At 38.3% G+C, this 23,086-nt stretch overlaps 2 protein-coding genes and 1 pseudogene across 14 annotated transcripts in view; 2 read left to right on the top strand and 1 right to left on the bottom strand.

The window, feature by feature from the left end:
• The window catches only part of ANKRD17 (ankyrin repeat domain 17), a 159,786-nt gene extending 157,914 nt beyond the window's left edge, over positions 1-1,872 (top strand). For all 10 annotated transcript variants that reach the window (XM_082838778.1, XM_082838781.1, XM_082838777.1 and 7 more), the window contains 2 exons: positions 146-310; positions 1,017-1,872. In XM_082838778.1, the coding sequence (XP_082694904.1) occupies positions 146-310; positions 1,017-1,076 (225 nt within the window). In that variant the 3' untranslated portion in view covers positions 1,077-1,872. The remainder of the gene's footprint in view (positions 1-145; positions 311-1,016) is intronic.
• Positions 1,873-7,070: 5,198 nt separating this feature from the next.
• Positions 7,071-21,006, top strand: COX18 (cytochrome c oxidase assembly factor COX18; the record flags this gene model as incomplete). Of its 3 annotated transcripts, XR_014326139.1 has the most annotated exons (7): positions 7,071-7,412; positions 7,997-8,097; positions 10,153-10,316; positions 11,222-11,346; positions 12,932-13,039; positions 17,499-20,153; positions 20,958-21,006. XR_014326139.1 is itself a non-coding variant. In XM_082837586.1 (6 exons), the coding sequence occupies 6 exons, from the start codon at positions 7,071-7,073 to the stop codon at positions 17,670-17,672; spliced, it is 1,011 nt and encodes a 336-aa protein (XP_082693712.1). In that variant the 3' UTR covers positions 17,673-20,577. The 3 variants fall into 3 exon arrangements, 2 of the variants coding, with proteins under 2 accessions (XP_082693712.1, XP_082693711.1); XM_082837586.1 differs by lacking the exon at positions 20,958-21,006 and having other exon boundaries at positions 11,225-11,346; positions 17,499-20,577; XM_082837585.1 differs by lacking the exon at positions 20,958-21,006 and having other exon boundaries at positions 17,499-20,577.
• LOC309960731 (heterogeneous nuclear ribonucleoprotein A1-like) lies at positions 14,164-15,864 on the bottom strand (annotated as a pseudogene). The gene has a single exon. The product of its transcript is annotated as a heterogeneous nuclear ribonucleoprotein A1-like (transcript).
• Positions 21,007-23,086: the final 2,080 nt, after the last annotated feature.

Here is a 23,086-nt window from a genome sequence, read left to right as displayed (position 1 = left end):
AAAATAATTTTTACATCACCTAGATAACTTATACTTTTCCAAAATGAGGTGAAGTTTCAAATATCAGTTTTAAGGCTATTGAGTATACTGGGAAAAGTAACCAGTGACTTGAATGTCCATAATCTTTGCTTTCTCCTCTTTTAAGGGTATGCCTTTTTCTGTATATGGGAATGCAATGATTCCTCCAGTAGCACCTATTCCTGATGGTGCTGGAGGACCCATATTTAATGGCCCTCATGCTGCGGACCCCTCTTGGAATTCCCTGATAAAGATGGTTTCAAGCTCCACAGAAAATAATGGCCCTCAAACGGTAAGGCTGATCATTCAGTGAACTTTTATTTAGTGTTTATGAGCTGCCAAGACAAATGGGATAAAGATAAATCATTGTTGTGAGAGAGTATGGTGAATTTGAGCAATTGAGGAAATTGAGGGAAGTTTAATGTAGCTGAAATACAGCAGAATGATAGGAAAATGGTACCAAAGGTAGTGGTTTGGGGCTAAAATTATGAAAGGCATAATTAATATATTCTGTTGGGTGGTAAGTAAAACATTTTAAGTTGCAAAGTGTTGTAATGTAATCTTATGTATCAGAATTTACTAGTGGTGTGAAAAGGGCCACCTAGAGGTTATTAAAAGTATTATAAATGTCAAAACAGTATATAACTGTGAAAATGCACAGAAATGGTTGTATATTTTAGCTTATTATGGTATATGTTTAATACCTGATTCATTTTCCTTCCACAGTCATCAACCTGTATGTACTCACATAATGGTTTTTAAAAAACAATGATAATTCAGATCCTGTTTGAAGGATAAGAGGAGAGGCAGGAAAACAACAGATAAAAGTGGTTTATCACTGCTTTTCTTCATTGTTTCCCAGCATGTTGCAAACTGATTGAGACTTAGCTATTTTAGTTCATAAATATTAGGAGCACTTCCTTAGTGTTGAAGAGTTTTGTTTTAATCAAATATACGTTCAATACATATGTAATAAAATGTGTGCTCTGTATTCATAGGTGTGGACTGGACCCTGGGCACCTCACATGAACAGTGTGCATATGAATCAGCTTGGCTGATGAGGATCAGCTTGTTAGCCTGCAGATTCCTTTTCATTCAGAGGAAATCACAAGTGGCCGAAAAAAATTTATGCTCCCAAATCATTCTACTGATGTGCTTGACTGAAGTGTGTAGGCTTTTTGCAGAAGAACTTACTAACTGACCTACTTTCTGTGAACATTTGTGACTGCCCATTCCCCATCATCATCTGTTTTACCTTAGTTAGCATTTTTCTTATCATTTTTCTTTTTTCTTTCCCTCTTCCCCTTTGGACATAACTTTCTGTTGAAGCTGTTCTTTGGCTGGTTGGTTTTAGTACTGTAAACTGCTTCTGAGCAAACACGGAAATTTAGCAAAATTATGTAAACTTGATCCTGAAGTTTTAGAATGGCAAATAAATGTACAATTGTTTACATAACAGAAAAGGCTAAGCAGAAAGTAAATTTCAATATGTCAGTATAGAGGCTCTACTTTATGTAGACTTAAATTAATGTGAGATATGTACCTTCATATTCAGAAATCTGGATGTTTCCTTCATACATTAAACTATTAATAAGTACAACTTTTTTGCTTGTGTAATTTAAGTATAAAGTAAAACAATGGGCATTATCAGTGAATGCTTCCCGACGTTGGCTTTTAAAATACCCATGCTTCTCTCTTTTGAGTTTGTTTGCAGCAAGGCACATATAGAATAAGAAATTTATCACTTTTTCATGTCTCTTTATTACCTTGTCACACTTTTAAAACTAATACACACTTCTCTCTTCATTCTTTTTTCCTCTCTTCACCCTTACCACTAATACCGGTAAAATTTTCTTGCTGATAGTGAAATAATTCTGTAAAGATTTTTACTTTAATGGCTGCTACGAAGAGGTGGAGAATCTTCATCATCACTTGTCGTTTCTTCTAACCATAAAACATACAGTCTTTTTGAGAATTTAAAAAGCCACCACTGGTTCCCAGTCAGCATATATAAGCCCTTAATATACTGTTTATTATTAAACAATTCAATGTACTATTTTATATTGGATAATATTGATTCTTAACATTGGCTTTCTGGTCACCAGGAGTCAACATAAAAATTCCAATTTTCAGTAATTTAGTGGAAGGTGTTTGGTTTTTTGGGGTTTTATTTTTCAATTTTAAAGGCTTCTTAATCTCTACACTTGTATATTAAAAGTGAAAGGGATCAACAGCTAACTTGGGGCAAGTAATAAAATACATTTTGCATTTTTCATTAAGACAATTTATGGTAGACACGAATACACAGGTTACAAAATGAAGTCTCCATTTAACCTGTTTATATAAGACACAGGGCCATACTAAACTACTCAGTGGAATTTATCTATTCAGTTCACTTGGAACAATAAACAGTAACATATCCAAGAAGAATATGTGTCCTACCGTCTCATGTGGAAAAATAAATTATATGGTTGAAATGTAAAAGAAAGTAAGCATAAAAGTAAAGTGATGTATATATCAATCTGTCTTTTGTTAAAAAAAATTAGACCTAAATTCCTCACTGTTGAAACATAAACATTAACGAAGATTCAGATAGATCACCCACAGTTGACAATATTAATATGGTTCCTTGGCTGTTCAAGTAAATGAAATGATTTCTTTATTCTGGTAGCCTGAGTAAAGAGTAGAAAAGAGGATTTCTCAAACATATCCAGAAGTTTGTAAACAACACATTTATATCTTTTATTTTAGGAGGTGGTCTTAAAATATATAAATTTGTTTTCCTACCTGTCCTTGATTGATATGACCAAATTTAAAGGAAAAGCTAAATGAAAACCTACAAATAAATATACTTATGACATAAAATTATTGCACTTTACTAAGAAAGGGGTATAATGCTATTTAACAGAGTATTTTATGTATGACTTTTGCCACCATCCTATAATTTTTTGCTTGATTTCTTTGCTATGTTTACTAGAGTTTATTTTCTAATTAAAATAATCTTGCTAGATAACAGATACTAGCCAGTATTTATCAAAACACATGACTTGTGTTGACTCACAAAAGTGAATTTCTTAAGATAGGGTGTCTTACTAAAAAAGAAAAGGAAAAAAAAACCCTATATATATATTTTTTACTTTAAAGCTACAGGACAGGGGAGTATTGATTGGAATGTTCCTTATTTAGTTTGGGGGATCAGGCTTGTTAAATACAATACCATGGTTTTAGAAGTCTGTAGTAGGAACATTTTTCAAATACATTTTTTATATTTCAGATGTAATACAGTGCACTTTTATTTGAACAATAAAAAACATAATCTTTTGAGACCATGCAGGTCTTTTTTTTCCCCCTTTTTGAAAGTAATGTGGTATGTATAATTGCAGACTATGTAAGGTATTTCTTTTATTCTTTTAAGAAGCAGCTTAACTCTTGGACATAATGGTTAGGTTAGTTCACACCTTAAATCCCAAAATAGTTAATATCCCAATTATTGTGTAATCTGTTTATACCAACCATTCCATTTTAGAGATAATTTTGTTTACTTGTGCCAAGAGAATCCCCATTTCATGCCTTTTCAACATATATTTCAACATATACCAATATATTCAAAAAAAGTAATTTTAGTATTCATGTGAAAGGTATTTTCCCCTTCTGTTCCCTGTTACTGTAAAGTTAAATCATTTTATTTTATTAATAATTGAAAATTAATTTTTTTTGGTAATTACTATACTTACAGTCATTTTTCTTCTCAGGAAAAAGAAGGGGGTAAATAGTTCACTAACTGTTCCTGTCTTGTTTTTCATGAAAATATTATTCCATTTTTCTTTTGATTCAAATGACCTAATACACATTTCATAAAAACTATTTTGCACAATAGTTTGCACAATAGTGAATACATTATTCACTTTAGTTTTAAAACAATACAAAGTGTTAGATTAAACTGGAAATCTCGCATTAGAGAACAGAACATTTAAAGAATGACAAAACTTTCAAATAACAAATTTTTAAATCAGGATTATTTCAAAATGATTAAAATATCAAAGGAAAACCATTACACTGTTTTTCATTACTAATATGGAGATTCAGTATTCCAGTACTCAATGTATTTTTACTTTAGATAAATGTATTCAGATGTCTTTTAATATTAATGTTTGGGACACTTACATTATACTTTGTAAATTCTGGATGCTCCTGAATCTCTTTGGAAATATATATATCCTATTGATAAATGCTTAAACAAGTCACAACACTCAATTAACTGGTGTTATTGTGAATTAACTGGTGTTATTGTGAATCAACTGGTGTTAATTCCAGGTGACTGGAATTTAGGGTGAGCGCATCATTAGTGCTTTAATACTTAATCTACTGTGTTACACACCTTGATTGCAAAAATACCATCACTTACCATTTTGGGTAAGTGAATATAGAGAAAAATGTGCCACTGTAGCTTAGAAATTCTTAGAAGTAAGAATTTCTTTACGTGACACTTGGAATGTAGGACTAATAGATGTGTTACAAGGGGTCTCATATTAGACTTCTACCTTTAAATGAATTCACACTTTTGAAAAGTAAAAGCCAATTTTGCATGCTCAATACTTAAAAATCAATGATAATACGAGAGGATATTTTTTAATGAGAGAAAAAGCTAATTCTACATTAGGTATCTTTGGTTTTAAAAAGTAATGTATTAAATAGGAAAAAGAGAAGAAATTAAATCTGATTCCCAGGGAACACTAACAATTCCTTGTGAAAATATCCTTTAAAGTCAAACATTTCAGAAGGCATATATGGGAAATGAGAAATTTAAATGACTGTACATATATACAGTTTATGTATAATAGCCTACATTAATATTTTGACCTCCATTCCTATGTTCAGCACAGCGATGGATAAGAATTTCAGAAACTTTAGAAAGTAAATATATAGTCTTTGTTTTTAAGGAGTTTAAATAAAATTAAGAAAAAAGTGTGTTGTAGTAAGAATAAAAGACAGGAATAGGCTAATAATGTTGAACTTTAAAAAAATGTTTAGTATGTCCATTTGCAAAGTACATGATTTCAGTTGGTTGGTTTGCCCGATATTTGCATGGTCATTTTGTACTGTACTCTGCAACTCAAAAGATACAAGGTATCACAATGTTACCAGTACATACATATACATGAGTGCTGACACTTCTTTTGCATTGGGCTTTATAATTGACAAATACTTTTCCCAACATTCTCTACCAAGTAGACAGCCAGTTCTGATCATCCCCATTATCCAAATTTTAAAATGTATGTTTATGTATATGAAGTTATCAAGTTAAATATTCATAAATTTTATTTACATCACAATATTCAAGCTTAAAACAATGGAACATTTGTAAATGAGAATGTAATTTGTGACCCCAAAATGTAGCAGAAAGGGTGGACCTACACTGGTTGAAGAGGTCCCAGTCCCGATTCCTGATACAGCTTAACAAAAGGAAGTCTTAGGAGTTTGAGGAATAGCTTGACAAACTTTTGTTTTAAATTATATGAACAGTGAATGCATAAATATGAATTTTTCACTTTAGGATCTTTATCCTTTAATCTCCTTTTCTCCTGGATATCAAAAGATCAGATTCCCTAAGCTTATGTGCCACTGTGGAAGGACCAACTCCTAATGTCATCAGTTCTCTGGGAGGAGAGGAATGCAGCAGCATAGAAGTTGCTTCTTTACTCACAATCTTTGGGCCAAGATATTTCCCTCTAAAAATTCCTTTCCACTTTAAATCAGTAGCCAGTAGCAACAGGTTGCTTGTTTTAACTTGACAAACGGATAGGGAGATAGATTGATAGGTTTTTACCTTTAAAAAGGAAATTCTATGTATAACAGATATTGGAATGTGTGTGTTAACATTCAAAAATTCATGCATGGATTTATCAGCCGATTTGAAGGAAGATGACTTCCAGAATCCAGAGGAAAGGGTATATCTGGTACCCTTAGGTAGGTGCATAATGAAGCAAGAACAGTAGCTTCAGTTTGACATTACCCAAACATTGGTTGGAGCCTTCGTTTTAATCAACGTTTTATTCCTCACAACACAATTTGGCCTCTAGGTGTAGGGGTGACCCTTCTTTTAGGAAACTCCTTTATGTTATTCCCGTGTTTGCTTTTGCCAGGAGCAAAAAACCCAAAATTAGCCCATATACATTTAGCCTATTCCTTTTAACCAGAAGACACCTAATGTTGCTGTTCAGGCTCTTGAAAGCTTATATAGGATATATGTTAAGCCCCAGTAAAGAATTCACCGCGCTGCCAGTGATAATTGCCCTTAACTCAGGAGATGGTACTTTACCCTTAACATAAGGTGTTTTGCTGCTCTTTATGATGAAAGAAAACACTTAAGTTGGGTCTGAAAATGTCTATTATGACAGATGAGCCAATTAAACATACCACAGACTAAACTAAGCCTAGTGCATAAAGGTTGTTGATTAAAACAATCCAGAAACACACGCCTGTCTCCAAACTGGCATTTCAGCAACATGTTGACTCCTGGGTAGTATAATCTGTCTCAATCTCTAGCGGAAGCAATTGGGGCGCACAAAAAGACGTGGGGGACTACCTCCTGATCACATAAGGTAAAACTTAAACCGTGACCCGATTAGTTTAAGTGAAAAAGAACGGAAAGGCACAACCCGAACACCAACTTTACAAGGTGAGCTCTTCCCAGAAAACACCTCTCCCGGCCCAGTGCAGCAAGCCCCGCCCCGGCCAGCAAGCCCCACCTCCGACTCTGCAATTCCGGTCGAGCCTCTGAGGAGCTCCACCGCAGCACCGCGGAAGTTTCGTGTGTGCGCAGTAGGCTTGATTAGTGCCGCGTGGGAAAGGCGGGACTTCCCTACGTCTTGCGTCATCTCTAGTGCGACGCAATACGTCACTGGTGTGACTGGGAAAGTCAATTATGGCTGCCGGCGGGCTGCCGCCATCTTTACGCCCGGCGTCGCCAGCGCATGCGCGTAGCGGCCTCGCTGAGCGGTACGCGCAGCTAGCCCGTGTTGTACGCGTGTTGGATACAGTCGTGTGCAGAGATGCTGTGCCGGTTGAGCGTTAGGTGGCTGCAGCCGCGGCCTGTCCTGCAGCTCCGGGGCTTGGGCCCACCGGTCGTACCGGCCCCCACCGGCGGCGCCAAGCCCTCCGCTCTGCCATTGTGGGCGGTGGCATCAGTCTCAGCAGTTGGCCCGAGCGGCGCGGGTGGCTGGTATGAAGCCCTGGCTACGTCGGCGCCGGTGCAGGGCGCCGAGGACGTACTGCTCTTTGCGCACACCGCCTCGGGCCTGCCCTGGTGGGGCAGCATTCTTCTCACCACCGTGGCCCTGCGCGGCGCTGTCACGCTGCCCTTGGCCGCCTACCAGCACTACATCCTGGCCAAGGTGAGGGTCGCCGAGCCGCGCATGGTCGAGCTTCCGTGGTGAGGACTGGCCGACGTCTACCCGGGGCTTAAGGTCCCCAGGTACCCCCGGAGTGCTTAGTGTTAGTCATCAGTACCAGTAAGGCAGTGAGCTACTTTACAAAAAGGAATTAACACAGGGCAGAAGTAAATGCAATTTTTGGTGGCTCTGTGACTGCCACAGAGTATATTAAAGATTCTTAATAGACTTCTGTTTCCTCAGTTGACATTACTGGGAAATCCAGGAATTGAAACATTAAAGTGCAGAGTGTAGTTCTTGTATAATCCTTATAATAACCCTGTGAAGTAGGTGCTGATATACATTTTATATATGAGAGAATAGGACTTTAGAGGTTAAATAATTTGTCCAAGATCATACTGATGTACAAGCTGGAGTTTGAATTTGGTTGCAACTGAGGAAATCTTAAATTAACACTTAGGGTTTCTTGACATGACCAGTAAACCACATTTTTAAATGAGCTGAGGGAATAGAGAGTGAAATTATGAATGGTTATGAATAAAGATCTTTTATGTTCCCATAACAAAGCCTACTTTTTCTTTAGCTAGGTGGAAAATTTGCAGCCAGAAATAAAAAGCATTGCAAGGCACCTTAACCAAGACGTTGCAGTTCGTGCAAATCAGTTGGGGTGGTCCAAAAGAGCTGCCAGGTAAGCTAATTCTGTGCATATAACACCATGAAAATATATATACATATATATAATGTATAAGTGATTTTTATTATAGGTTTTGGTATTCTGTAGCTTTAGCAGCAAAGTAGTTCTTTTTTCTCTTTAATATTTTAATAAGTTTATGTGGCATGGTAGTTTTATATACTGGACCAAAAGCAAAAAAAATAGGGAAACAAGAAGAGAGAGTTCCTTGTCCTTAAGGGACTTCAGGCTACTGAAAAAGACAGACATGTAGTCAAATAATGACTGAACTAAGTACTGTACAAAAGATTATGTACAAGGAGTTGGGTCATCACGGAAAGTCAGGAAAGGCTTCACAGGATGAAGATACTGTGACAATTGTTGGGATTTTTGTCAACAAATGACACAGGTTATTTACAAACTTGACCTTCTGACAACATACAGCAGGTAGTAGCCCAAAGGAATGGAGAGGTAGAAAGTATGAATGACATGGTAAAAGCAACTGGATAGGCAAGGTGTTGTCATTCTGCTCTGGTTACCCTATGTAGTTGTCTGCCTGGGCTCTTAGAAAGCCCTTGCCCGAGGGTGCTCGACCATGGCACAGTTCTATGCCTACAGTCATTCACTAGGAACTTCTAAGTCCACCTCCTTCTATCAGCCTAAGCTAGTTCTGCTTAGTCAGTTTCCCAAATTCTGATCCTTACTTGACTGACAAAGTGTTCACCAGTTCACAGCAATGAGAAAAATAAGGTTTTTTTAGTATGAATATGTAATATATATATATATAGCTTTCCATATATTTTTATCTATATAGGTGTAAATTTGCCAACTATCTTTGGTATGAAATTGTGTCCCTCTTTATATAGAGTTAAAAAGACCTGACATTTTAAAAAAATCATTTTTACAGCTTAACGTCTTTACTTGCTAAAATAGGAAGTTGATAAACCTATAGTTTTGAAGTTTTACTGATCAGGGAAATCTGAGGACTACAGCTCTAGGCCAGAAGAACAAATTAGTAGCTGCTCACCTGGGTTATAAATGCAGCCTAGACAAGACTGTGGCACCTTGCTTATGCAGCACTGGCAGGATGATTGTCCAGACACATCCTTAGACAGATGAGTGGCTTTCTAGGAAGACATATCTGAGGTTTCCTGCATTTTCAATGGAGCTGGGTTTTGAAGCGTGACAGGGAAGTTGTCAGGTGAACAGCCAGGAAACTGGGCAGTCCACACAGATGATATAATAACTTCCAAAGGCATGCTGATGTGGAAGTCTGATTTGTTGGATGACCCCAGTCATTCAAGGGGCCAGAATATGCAGGTGTCTAAAGAAGAGTAACAGGAAGTAAAGTTGGAAAAGCAGGCAGAGGCTGAATTACAAAGAGCCTGCAATGTCTCCGTATACTGTCTTAATTCAGTACATTATAATTAGATTAAATTCAGCAAACCTATTGAAAACCAACCTTGTACAAAACATGCTGTGAGAGATTTAAAGATGAAGACCCAATACCATAGTATAGAAAGTGGGACTTAACAGAAATAACTAATATGGTTAATAGAGAAACAGAGTAGGAAAGCCTTTATGAAAGAGTTGATTGAAGAGTGAAGACCATTTTGACGGGCCAAGAGCATACACAGTACAGAACCACATTGCAAGGTATATTCGGGGATCAAGTGATTGAGCTTGGCTGGAGTGGAGAGATATGAGTAAAATGGGCTTTCACCTCTAGTATTTGTGATTTCAATTGTGGTCATACCATGTTAGTAGTGAAATTTCCCTCCTCAAAGCCTAGTTTGCCAGAGATCACCAGAATCAAAGACTGTAGTCTGACAGTGTCAGATTTATCAAATTGTTAATGTAATTTGCGTACATTGCTAAAGAACTTTGAGTAAAAGGCTTTATTTGCCTTTTGTTTAGGCAGCCCCGTGGTATAGCTTACAACAACCAAAAATCCTGCATAAATCCTTTAGCCAGTAACCACAGCACAGGTGTGTTTGTGCTGTGGGGATGAAACACTGCTAGTAGTCAAATGACATTTTCTCCTTTCCCTTTTTCCCTCTTCCCTCAAACTAGGCTCACTTATCTAAAGACTATGCGGAGGCTTGTTTCAGAGCTGTATGTTCGGGATAACTGCCACCCTTTCAAAGCCACTGTGTTGGTCTGGATTCAGCTTCCAATGTGGATATTCGTGTCTGTTGCTCTCCGGAATTTTAGCACAGGGGCAACACATTCAGAAGGTAGTTATTATTGAAGTCTGTTTCCCCCAAATAAGTTTTCTAACGTTGTCTTTGTACTCTTCTTTTTTTTTTTTTGCGGTACACGGGCCTCTCACTGTTGGGGCCTCTCCCGTTGCGGAGCACAGGCTCCGGACGCGCAGGCTCAGTGGCCATGGCTCACGGGCCCAGCTGCTCTGTGGCATGTGAGATCTTCCCGGACCAGGGCACGAACCCGCGTCCCCTGCATCGGCAGGCAGACTCTCAACCACTGCGCCACCAGGGAAGCCCTGTCTTTGTGCTCTTAAAAAAAAGAAAAAACCAAGCAAAAAATAAAAAACATCCATACTTCTCATAACTAGAATACACTTTTATCATCTCCCTTACAAGGGTATAGAATTTAAAATATTAAGTGTAAAGCAAACTAGCTGTGTTGAGAAAACAAATCAATCTAGGAAGGACGTCACTAGTACTGCTTCTTGGAGGTCATGGTTACAATTCCATTATACGGTTTCCTGGCCAAGAATTTTTTCTATTAATAAATTTAAGAAGCCAGAAAAGCTTTCACAGTTATAAGTGTAAACATTAATTAAGAAAGGTCATAAGCTAAAGGGCTTGTTTTTTACTTTCATTTAAAGGCATTTCTAACCAGAAAGGAATCTAAATAGACTTGAAAGAAAGTCTAATTTTTAAAATTTTTTAAATTTAAGTCTGAAAAGATTACTGCTACATATCTTTATTGTCTCTACATCTATTTACTACAGAAAGCTTCTTGCCTCTTTCTCAGTACAGGAAGAACTAACTTATGTTGTGGAGTGAAAATAACCTGAATAAAAAGTGCAAATCTTTAGTGTGAGGAATACCTTATTGCAATTACTTCCCTCTGCTATTTTAGAAATTCTTTTGTTTTACTTATAAAAATGTTTCAGCAGGTTTTTCTGTTCAGGAGCAGTTAGCTACTGGTGGGGTCCTATGGTTTCCTGACCTCACTGCCCTGGATTCCACTTGGATTCTGCCTGTCTCCATTGGTGTCATCAACTTATTAATAGTGGAGGTCAGTGGTTTTAAATGAGATTTGCTTGCCATTTAAATCATTGGGGGTTTTGTTGCTGTTCTGACCTCAAATGTAAATTGTATTTGAGTTGGTGGTGATAGCTCTGAGCTAAAATTGAGACTCCTTAGTTTTGGTCGCTGATCAGCTGTTGATAAATTAATTGTCTTAGGCCAGTTCCTTAACATCTCTGGGGGTCAGAATGCTCATAATTAAGAGAGCTGAATTTGAACATTTCCAAAATGTCTTTTAGCTTTAAAATTATATGATTCTAATACATACAGTTTTGTGATTTGCTTTTTGGTAAAGGCAACAATTAAAATGCCTGATGAATCTGGTTTTCTTCCCACAATGTATTGATGTTTTGTGTGTATGTTTAATATGTCAATTTGTAGGTGGTCAGTACCTGACTGCCATTTTTAAGTTACACAACCTTAGAAAAGCCATAGAACTTCTTTATAAGATGGAATGGAGAAACATACATATAAAATATGACCCCTATTCCATAAAGAACTGTTCTCAGACTCTGAGTAGAACATAGACTCTGAGCTAGAAGAAACCTTAGAAAAGACCTAACTCAGTTGAGATTTCACAGACCTCATATCCACAGCTCTCTGTTTGGGAAATCTAATACACCGCTTATTTTCTCAGACGAGAAAAGTGAGGATGATACTCTGAGGTCTTGCGTGCAGTTTTCCTGAGGAAAGACTATGTGTAGTCTAAGTGTGTTAGCCTAAGAGCATCTACCACAGTGCTGTTAACATGGTTGGTAATTAGTGAATATTTCTTAGAAAGAAAGAATCGATAACACAGGGTCACAGTGAATAATGTCAGTCCTCTAGTCTTTCTTTTATTCCATCTAAAGACCCAGCATGCATAAGTTTAATAAAAGCCTGTTCTTTCTTAACATTCACCATGTGCCAGGCACTATTGTAAGCAATGTACATGAATTAACTCATTTAATTCTTAAAATAATCCTGTGATGTCAGTGCTACTATTATCCCCATTTTAAGGTGCAGAAGGTAAGGCACAGAAAGGTTGAGTAACTTGTGCAAGGTCACATAACCACTGAATGCAGGGCTGCCTTGTGAATCTAGGTAGTTTGCGTGTAGAATCTGTGCTCGTAATAATTAAGTTATGCTGCCTCTTAAATAAGTAATTCATAAACCATAACTGCCTTTCCTAGCCTTGGTTCTTTTCTGTACTCCACGTAGCCAGATCACAAACCTTTGAGATACCTGTTAAGTTCCTTCTTTATGCCAGGTCCTGTGTTTAGGTGTTAAAAAACAAGGACAGTGATTCATACATAATACTTATCTTGAAGGGACTTCAGTTTTACAGACAATCTTTAAAAAACATTGACTTGTAAAAATTATGCTGTGATACTGTTTAGATGAATCTCTTTATTGCTGTTATTTAAAGTTCCATTTAAGAATTTTACATAAATTTATCAGTTTTATTTTAAATTTTTATTGCTTTTCTTAAAATATAGGTAGAGGCCAATCAAAAATCAGTTTGTATTTTAAAGCTTGTCTCATTTAATGTGCATTTCAATAATCAGCATATGTTATATATTCTACCCCTTCAGATTTTTGCTCTGCAAAAAGTTGGAATGTCTCGTTTCCAGACATATATTACGTACTTTGTTCGTGCATTATCAGTGTTGATGATTCCAATTGCAGCGACAGTACCTTCAGTGAGTAAGCACCAGTATTGCGTGAAGCATGTGCTAAATATAAATCTTCTGTTTCTAGCTTAGACTGGCTGGGATTCTGCCTCGTCTATTGAGCTTCCTCTGACTACTCAATCCCTTACTGGTTTCTGGGTTTCTGTAGTAACGAATCTACTGTCTCTATCACCAAGTGACATCTGAATATTTCTTGGGGGATTGGTTAATCTTCCTTTACGTGAATGTGTCTTAACCCTCCTATTAAACCAAACTCCTTTTCCTCTTTTTTTTTTCTTTTTTTTTTTTAATCTTGCAAAGTACCTGATGCAGTACTATGAACATAGTATTTGCTCTGTTTGATTAACTGATATATTGAATTCCTTCTGTCTTCATAGACTGGTCCAAGGAGTTTTAGCACTGAAAAAAGAAACAAAACTTTGTGCTAGGTTTGTATGGGTTCATATGTAATATTGTTTAATCTCATAACAGTTTTATGAGATACATATACTTGTCCCTATTTATATGTAATTAAACTTTTATAGAAATAGAAAAAGAAATGTTATATTTGCAGTTATTTCATATTTTTAGCCTTTTGCTTCCATGGATACTTTAGTGCTAAGATGGGTAAAGCTATGTCAGGTATAGAACTGTCTTAGCTCTGAGCCAACACATAGACCGTAAAGTAGTAGTCATTTGTTGCTGGTAGTTAGAATTATATTATTTATATAAAAGTACTTTATAGGACTTGTCTTAGGAATCTGAAATAGTATGTTTTCATCGTAAAAAATGTGAATTAAATGTTTGTTTGTTTTAAGACATATTTATTCTGCATCATGATCAGACTGTTACATTTAGCAGTCAATAGCATGGGTGCAAAAAAAAAAAAAAGTCACAGTGAAAACCTTTGTTGGAATGCTTTACACTTTCCACAGAACAGAAACTGAAATAACCTGTTATACACTTAGTCACAAATACAGTCCTCAAGTGTTTTGGCCCATACACAGGAGTATTGTCTAAAACATGTCTTCTTTGTAGCATCTAGGCCCTGCTACCACTGTGCTTGGCTGAGTTCACAAATCTGTTGTACCCTGTAGCTTCCCTGTCACTTCTCTGGCTCTCCTCTCCTGCTAAGCTTTGTTTCCTGGCAGTAATTAAAACCTGCCACTGCCATAGCTCCTGCTGCTGCTGGAACTACCATAGCCACCTTGGTTTTATCGTTTGACGAAGTATTGGCCTTCACCACCATAGAGGCGAGAACTTTTGCCTCCAAAGTTTCCTCCTTTCATCAGTCCAGAATTTGAAGATTGACTGTTGTAAATGCCAAAATCATTGTAGCTTCTGCCACCTCTGAAATTGCTTCCGTCGTTACCAAATCCATTATAGCCATCCCCACTGCCACCATAGCCACCACCACCATGGCTGCCACCAAAGGCATCTCGACCACTGAAGTTTCCTCCACCACCAAAGTTGTCATTCCCACCAAAACCACCGCCACAACCACCACCAAAGTTTCCAGAACCACTTCGACCTCTTTGGCTGGATGAAGCACTAGCCATCTCCTGATGAGATAGGGCTTTCCTTACTTCACAGTTGTGGCCATTCACAGTGTGGTGTTTCTGAATGACAGTCTTGTCTGTGGGGTCATGGTCACCAAAGGTTATGAAAAGTAAAGTCTCTCTTGTTGCCGCTGCCTTGGTTAGTCATGGTTTCAATCACTTCAGTTTTCCCATACTGTTCAGAATAATCTCTTAGGTGATGTTCTTCAGTGTCTTCTTTAATGCCACCAACAAAAATCTTTTTCACAGTTAAGTGGGCACCAGGTCTTTGAGAATCTTCTCTTGAGACGGCCCTCTTTGGTTCCCCAACTCTCCCGTCCACCTTCTGTGGCCTTGCCTTCATGGCCGCATCCACCTCCTCCACAGTGGCATACGTGACAAACCCGAAGCCTCTGGAGCGCTTGGTGTTTGGATCCCTCGTTACCACACAGTCTAGGAGCGTTCCCCTTTGTTGAAAATGGCTCCCCAGACTCTAATCGGTTGTTTCAAAGCTCAAACCTCCGATGAAGAGCTTCTGCAGATGTTCGGGCTCTTTGGGAGACTTCGACTTACACATGATGGCAGTAGATGGGGGAGACTTCAATGACGCTTACTTGGCCGTGTCCATGGGCTCAATTAAATGTTAAATGTTTTTAAGCTGTCACTTAGACATAGTACCATCGTTAATCCTGTGTAAAATAAGTTTCCTTGTTTCTAAAATAGACACCATAATGTCTGTGAGAATTAATGAAATGACAAGTGTCTATTATAGTACTTTTCATGTAATAATAATATTATTATAAAATACTCTGTAAAAACAGAACAATACAAACTCACTACATTTCTAAGGAGAAATAATGCCTGTTATAACTGAGGAAACCCCCAGATCAAGTGAAATAGGAGCAGTAAAGTTGTAGTGAGAGGTTGGATTCAAAGTGAGTAACAGAGATCTGAAAAACAATGTCTTTTTTTTTTTAAGCTTTTTTTTGTTTTTTACTTATTTATTTTTGTGTGTGTTGGGTCTTTGTTTCTGTGGGCAGGGTTTCTCTAGTTGCAGCGAGCGGGGGCTACTCTTCGTTGCGATGCGCAGACTTCTCATTGTGACTGCAGTGGCTTCTCTTGTTGTGGAGCATGGGCTGTAGGCATGCGGGCTCAGTAGTTGTGGTTCGTGGGCTTAGTTGCTTCCCAGCATGTGGGATCTTCCCGGACCAGGGCTCGAACCCAGGTGCCCTGCACTGGCAGGTAGATTCTTAACCACTGAGCCACCAGGGAAGCCCTGAAAAACAGTGTCTTAAGTACCCAAAAATCCATTCTCTCAAATACAGGAAATTCTGAATTAGGTAATTCAGTGTAGAGCTGATGGAGCGTCCCTGTGAAGACTTGAGAAAGGCAGCCTGCTTCTCTCTCAGTGCTGCATCATCCACAGCCTGTAATGGTCTTGAAGGCCTCAGGATAGTCACGATGGCCACTGGAGCTTCTTACCTTGTGAGAATAGTAAAAAGGTTCCTCAAGCACAGTCAGCCCCTTTCAGGACCCTGGCCAGGTGCCCCACCAAACACTGAGCTTCCATCTTAAATATGTGGCTGTACCTAACTGCAGAAGAGGTTGGGAAGGATAGTCTTCTTTTTCTTTTGTTTAGATGGCAGTATACCCTGCTGAAGATTAGTATTTTTCTTACTAAGGAAGAAGAATGATACTTAGTAGGCAGTTTTTAGTCTGACGTAGTTGAGGCTCAGGATACTGTTCGCTTCATGGATAAGTTTGATGATGATGGTAGTTAATATTTATTCAACATTAACATTGTACCAGGCCCTTTTTAAAATCATTTACATATATTAGTATACATATTTCTCCCAACAGTGCACTGAAGTAGGAGCTATTATAATCTCTACTTTACTGCTGAGGAAACTGAGGCACAGAGAGGTTAAGTAACTCATCAAGGTTACTCATCTTTTAAGTGGCAGAGTCTAACACACATCCAGGCAGTTTGGCTCTTACTCTTAACTACTGTGCTAACCTGCCTTTAAGGATGTATTGATTACTGCCCTTAAAAACTTGCTCTGGAACAAATGCAAGTGCTTAATATGGGCGACATTACTGTGCTTACCACTCTACCTAAATTTTCTCATTCCTCACAGCATCTCTTTGAGGTGGGTACAGTTCTGTCCCCATTTTATAGAAGAGAAAACTGAAACAAGAAAAATAATGTACTCAAAGTTAGATAAATAGATTTCAAACTCAGGCAGTTTGACTCCAGGACCTGGATTCAACCACCACGTGGTCTTGCCTCTGGGGACTGATTACCTTCTGATGCCAAAGAAAGGTTTGGGAGAGATGTATGTATGTATGTATGGGAATGTTTTGAGAGGCCGCAGAACTTAGTCTTTGACCTAAATAGTCAATCTGAATGGTAGTAAAAAAGAAAGTTGAAGATAATGCTGAGACTCTTTGTCTCAGGAAAAGGCAAAGATAATGCAGTCCTGACTACACTTAGAAACTGGTTGGTGGGAAAAATTTGGAAGATAGGTGACTGTATATAGGTCTAGGGGGGCTAAGTTTGCCATGATAAATGGCTGTGCCCCCAGTAGCGTACCTTCAATGTAGCAGCCTGTCAAGACTCTTGGTGGGGAAAAAGTATGCTTAACTGCCAGAGATGGAGGTGAGATCTCTCTTGGACCTCTGCTTGGGAGCTGTTCTCTGTCATCCACTTTCTGTCATGAATACCTCTCCTTTTTGTTTCTTTTTGCTTTTGAGTCTTCCTTTCAACTTTCTTACCTACCTATCTGATCTGTCACAGGTATCTAATAGCTACTGACAGTCTTGGTCAGTCCTGGTGTACTTACATTTACAGAGATTGTAATTTTTTTTTTTATTGCCTACCTATTTCTAGACCTTGGTGTCATTGGAGAAGGGAGAGATGCTAACTTTCATGTCCTTTCTTCTCTTTACAGTCGATTGTTCTCTACTGGTTATGCTCCAGCCTTATGGGCCTTTCACAGAACTTGCTGCTGCGTTCTCCTAGATTTCGCCAACTTTGTCGAATACCGTTGACCAAGTCAGATTCAGACACTCCTTATAAAGACCTCTTTGCTGCCTTTTACGCCAAGTTCATTTCAAGAAAATGACATACTTTCTAGTAATTTTGAAACAATTACAAGTTTCACTGTTAATGTATTTAGAAGATTTAGAAATTCAGATATGGTTTAATTTGCTTTTAAAAATCATGAGCTCTGTGAAGTACTGTGGATTAAGATATAATCCAGATATATTTGATAGTAGTTAAAATCTTTTAAGTGCTAAAAATGTAGTATGTTCAGTTATATAAAAGTGGGATCAAAGTGTCGGGCCCTGTTTATAAAATTACAACTTGCGAGAGGTGCTAGAACTTTGGAGAACAGGACTAGAGAAGTTTTATAAAATAAAAGAATCCAGTGAAGTGATTTTTAAAATTTTGGGGGTGTGGAGGATCATAGACCCGGTTGATCATTTAATAAAGCCATGGTTTTCTCTTCAGAAAAATCCTGGAACTCACAACATGGAGGCCTTTATTGACCCCCCTTCTGGTAATTCCTGGTTAATAAGTATTATTCTAATGGAACATACATCGATGATGAGTTAATGTGTGATTTTAAAATGAAAAGGACTTGAGATACATGCAGTGGAGTAGTCCACGCATGTAAGAAAGTACCTAATAGGGTAGGTAGTGTTGCTTCTCAGCCTTGCTCTGAAGGAATACAAAAATTGTACATTTCCTTTCTCTGTAATTTAAGGAGTCTAGAATACAGAGCATAGAACTAAGTACTGCTAGAGCCCAAAGTAGAAAATCTTAAGCTAATCATATAGAATATGAAGGAACCCAATATCTCTGATAATCCTTTAAGAAAGTGAAAAACTGGTACTAGGGTCAAGGTTATGCTAATTGGGAGACTCCTTTAGACCTGTACACCTTGGTATGATAATGCATAACATTAAATTGGTCTGAGGATCTTATATATTACAAAATTCATAATTTCATAGCTTGGAAAAAAGGATCAAAGTAAATTTTAAAAGCTCAAAAGATCAGGATAGTATTTAGCAAGTTTTAAAAATAATGACTGAATACATGAAGTTACATTAGTTACACTATTACTAGAAATTAAATAGTAGGTGAAGAATCATCTCATTCAGCCAGAGAGCATGCATATGAACATTGTGTATTCAGTCATAAGAGAATATAGGTGGATCACATAATTGTGAAATAAGCTTGTTGTGCAGAATTCTGGAGACAGAGCTGTTTGAGTCTTTTCTGTCATCTCAAAGTACAGTAGACCCTTCTGTCTTCCTAGCCCCAAAGCCACAACCATTAAGAGCTTCAAACTGTCAGCAGCTAGAATCCCAACAAACAGCTGAACCAGACTTCATTAGATAAGGACTAACATAGCCACAGGGAATGATTCTGTGACTCTTGAACATATTAACTTGACTGTAGTCGTTTGTGGAATACAGTTTCAAAGTAAAAGGGACTATTAGAAAACTTTGAACTTTATTTGGTAATTGTATTGCTCTTGTTAATATTGCATTGCTGTTTTGGAACTCTTATTGTCAGGTAAAATATATAATGATGTTTACTGGTATATTTGTTTTCTGTGGATGCTGTTAACAAAATCTTTATGCTGCTTATGCACCAGGAGGAAGATGCTATTGAATGTATTTGATATTATAAGATATATCTCTTTCAAATTTTTCTTTTAAGAGAGAGATTTAGGGATTGCCCCTGAGGTCCTACAAAAGAGGGTCCTCCCCACAGTTCTCCACCGGTATACTCAGAAAGCCTAGCCTTCATATCTTTCACCTAAGACCTTCCACAATCTCAGTTAAGAACTGATGAAATAAAATTCATGTTTTACGGCAAGATGAGAAAAGTTTAAACATAAATTTTTTCTTTGTCCCTTTGGGCCTCCTCCCTCCCCTTTAGCAGGTATTGTGCATCTGCATTAATGAGAGCTCTTTAGGAGATGACATTCCTTAATCTCATTAAGGGACACTGACTCTTAGGAGATAACCTTCCTTCTTGTAAGGGACCATGATGACTCATGACCCACTGTTTGCTTTGTACCTGTAGGTCTGGATTGTGTAAACTGTTAATAATATGTCATATGACATAAACCCTTTGTCTCAAAAACGTACATAACTGTGCTTTGACCCCTAATTGGCAGAACAGTCCCCAGAGCTTTCTGAAAGTCTACCTCTCAGAGTATAATCCTCAAATTGGCTTGAAATTTTTGCATTTTTTTCCTTAAACTGTTGATGAATTTTTCTGTTGACAGAGCTGTACATAAAAGCACTTTGATCCTGGTTGATTCCTGTCCATAGGAACCACAAGGCCTGGCAGTTACCACAAAAAAAAGAAAAAAAAAATACCAGCTGAGGAATGGCAGCAGAAGAGATTAAACCAAGAAAGCACTTTTACACAGAAGCCTTGCCTAGTTCTTAGAGCAGTAACTTTTGCTTTGCTGTAACTTGAACATGAGAGAGATCCGACACAACTGTCCCAAAGGAATATGTAACAAGAGAACCCTGTTCCCTTGTATTCTCACTGACTACCTTCTTGACTGCCCAGTTTTTACGTAAGTTTTGCAAGATAGTCTTACCTTTAATTGCCTAGGCCTACACTGCTGATTTTCTTCTGTAAAATGAGGACTTCCGGGTGTTTGAGAACAAAAACCTTGATGGAAAGACCTTAAAATCAAAATAAATGCTTTAAGAAAGCAGCCCAGCTTCCCTGGTGGCGCAGTGGTTAAGAATCCACCTGCCAGTGCAGGGGACACGGGTTTGAGCCCTGGTCCGGGAAGATCCCACATGCTGCGGAGCAGCTAAGCCTGTGCGCCACAACTTAGGGCCCGCGAGCCACAACTACTGAAGCCCGCATGCCTAGAGCCCGTGCTCCACAACAAGAGAAGCCACCGCAATGAGAAGCCTGTGCACCACAACGAACAGTAGCCCCGGCTCAACGCAGCTAGCGAAAGCCCGTGCGCAGCAACGAAGATCCAGTGCAGCCAAAAATAAATAAGTAATTAATTTTTTGAAAAAAAGCAGCCACTGTTAATGAGTTTTTCTGTCTACGGCAACAAAAAAGAAATTTCTATCCTTGAAAGTCCCTGCTAGACTCCAGAGGGCCAAGAATTTCTTGAAAAAGAAACCTGTGGGGAAAATGCCCCATTTCTATCTTTTCTATTTTGAGAAAATTTTACGGTCCTGCTCCTCTTCCTTTGTGTCCCTGATGTGGCAGTTATATTTGTTTTTCCTTAGTTGAGAAGGCAGCATTGTATTTAATTTAGCTTTGGTTTTTGTCTTCTGGCTAAATTGTAGCTCTCCGGGAAAACTTAAAACTGGAATATGAAATATACCTAACTATCTCCCTTTCATTGCAGCTGCATTTCTGCATGTTCCAACGGTAGTACAATTGATAATTTGAGGAATTTCTTCTAATTATAACCTCAAACTTCCTGGCTTTTCTGTGAGTGATGGATGCTTCTGAGGGTAAGGAGTATTAAAAATATGAATTCTGTATCTGAGAACAGCTGCTTATTCCATGTTATTCATAATGTGTCCCATGTGTTGCTATAGGTAGGAAACTCTCCTTTTGTGGTTTCCTTATAGAAGCTTCAGTTGTGCTTATATGAGTTTTCAAATACAGATGTTCCATTTTGGGATACAAGTGAAAACCAGAAATTCCCATTTAAAATTACAGTCACAACCAAGTAGAGATTTTAAAATGAAATATTTTCTTCCTTTAACTCTCACCTATCTACATCACAGTGTGTTACTTTACTTTAAAATACAGTCAGTCCTCATTCACAGTTTCATATTTGTGAATTCACCTACTCACTAAAATTTATTTGTAAAATGCTCGTGATATTTTTTTTTTTTTGCGGTACGCGGGCCTCTCACCGCTGTGGCCTCTCCCGTTGCGGGGCACAGGCTCCGGACGCGCAGGCTCAGCGGCCATGGCTCACGGGCCCAGCCGCTCCGCGGCGTGCGGTGGGATCCTCCCGGACCGGGGCACGAACCCGTGCCCCCTGCATCGGCAGGCGGACTCCCAACCACTGCGTCACCTGGGAAGCCCGCTTGTGATATTTTTGCTGTTACTAGCAGACATGTGGCTGCACGCTCAGAGCAGCAAAAAATTTGAGACCAGTGCACACATTCCCAGCAGCAGTCAAATCAGGTGACACTGCATTTTGTTTCAGCTCTCATGCTGTAAACGTGTCCTTCTTGTGGTCTATTTAGTGCCATGTTTTTCTCATTTTTACACTTTTTAGTGATGATTTTTCTGTTTAAGATGGCCCCCGAGCACTAAGTACAAGAAGACTGTGATGTCCTCACAGAGAAAATATGTGTTAGGTAAGCCTTTTTCCAGTGTGAGTTACAGTGCTACTGGCCATGAGTTCAGTGTTAATGAATCAATATATATTAAATAAGATGTCTTTAAACAGAAACACACATGGGACGTGATTATGTCTTGATTGGTTGATGAAATTGGTTGTTGTGACCAAAGGCTTGAAGGAGCCTAACTCTGAATTTCCTCTAGGAGTGATGGGTGGCTTTATAGAACAAAACTACCGTGAATAATGAGAATTGAATGTATTTCAGCCTATGCCGCACAGTTTTATAGTCATATGGTGGTTTAAATCAGGCATCCTTAAATTGAGGACCAATGGGCCACAAATCTAGCTCACGGCCGTTTTTTGTACAGCCTGAAAGCCAACAGTAGTTTTTACATTCTTATATGATTGAAAAAGAATGAAAAGATAATATTTTGTGACACATAAAAATTACGTGAAGTTCACATTTCAGTGTTTTGCTGGTGCACAGCCATGTTTGTTTATGTATTATCTGTGGCTTTCATGCTTCAACTGCAGAGCTGAGTGGTTGTGACAGAGATTTTATGTCACAGTGCTTCATACTGTGCTCAGCACACAGATCTTGGTGATGCGGTTATAACTCCACAGCATTTCGTGTGTACTGCCCTACTGCGACATTTTATTTTTTATTACCAGTTCATATCCAGTCAAAATAAGAAAAGTGGATTTTATATGTCATACTTTTAAAGCACAGTAGAGTATGGATTATTTTGTTATTGAATTAGATGGCAAAACATTGTGTTTATTATGCAGTGACACTATCGCTGTGCTGAAAGAACACGATGTATGTTGACATTTCCAGACATCATGATATTCCCAACTTGCAGGAAAGCGATGGTCAGAAAAAGTAGAAAATTTAAAGTGGAATATCTCATCACAGCAGAATGGATTTGAAAGAAAAACTCACAACTAATGGAAAATTCTGTTTCCTCTATACACTACCCACAGAACCCTTCTGGCCACCAAATGTGTGTGTGTGTTCTCCATACCAAGCAGTTCTCCAGTTCTTTGCAGGCACCAACTGAGTGTCCTACAATTTAGTTCAGTTCTGATACTACCTGGAGTTTTCACCTGAAAACTGGGTTTGCCTCTTGGTGGGTATCCAGCCAAGAGACACAAACAAGCCAAAGATCAGG

The sequence above is a fragment of the Leucopleurus acutus genome (assembly GCF_964270905.1).
Source record: "Leucopleurus acutus genome assembly, chromosome: 4".
NCBI lineage: Eukaryota > Metazoa > Chordata > Mammalia > Artiodactyla > Delphinidae > Leucopleurus > Leucopleurus acutus.
Note: the sequence above shows the minus strand (reverse complement) of the source record. Positions and strands in the feature narration are given on the sequence as shown.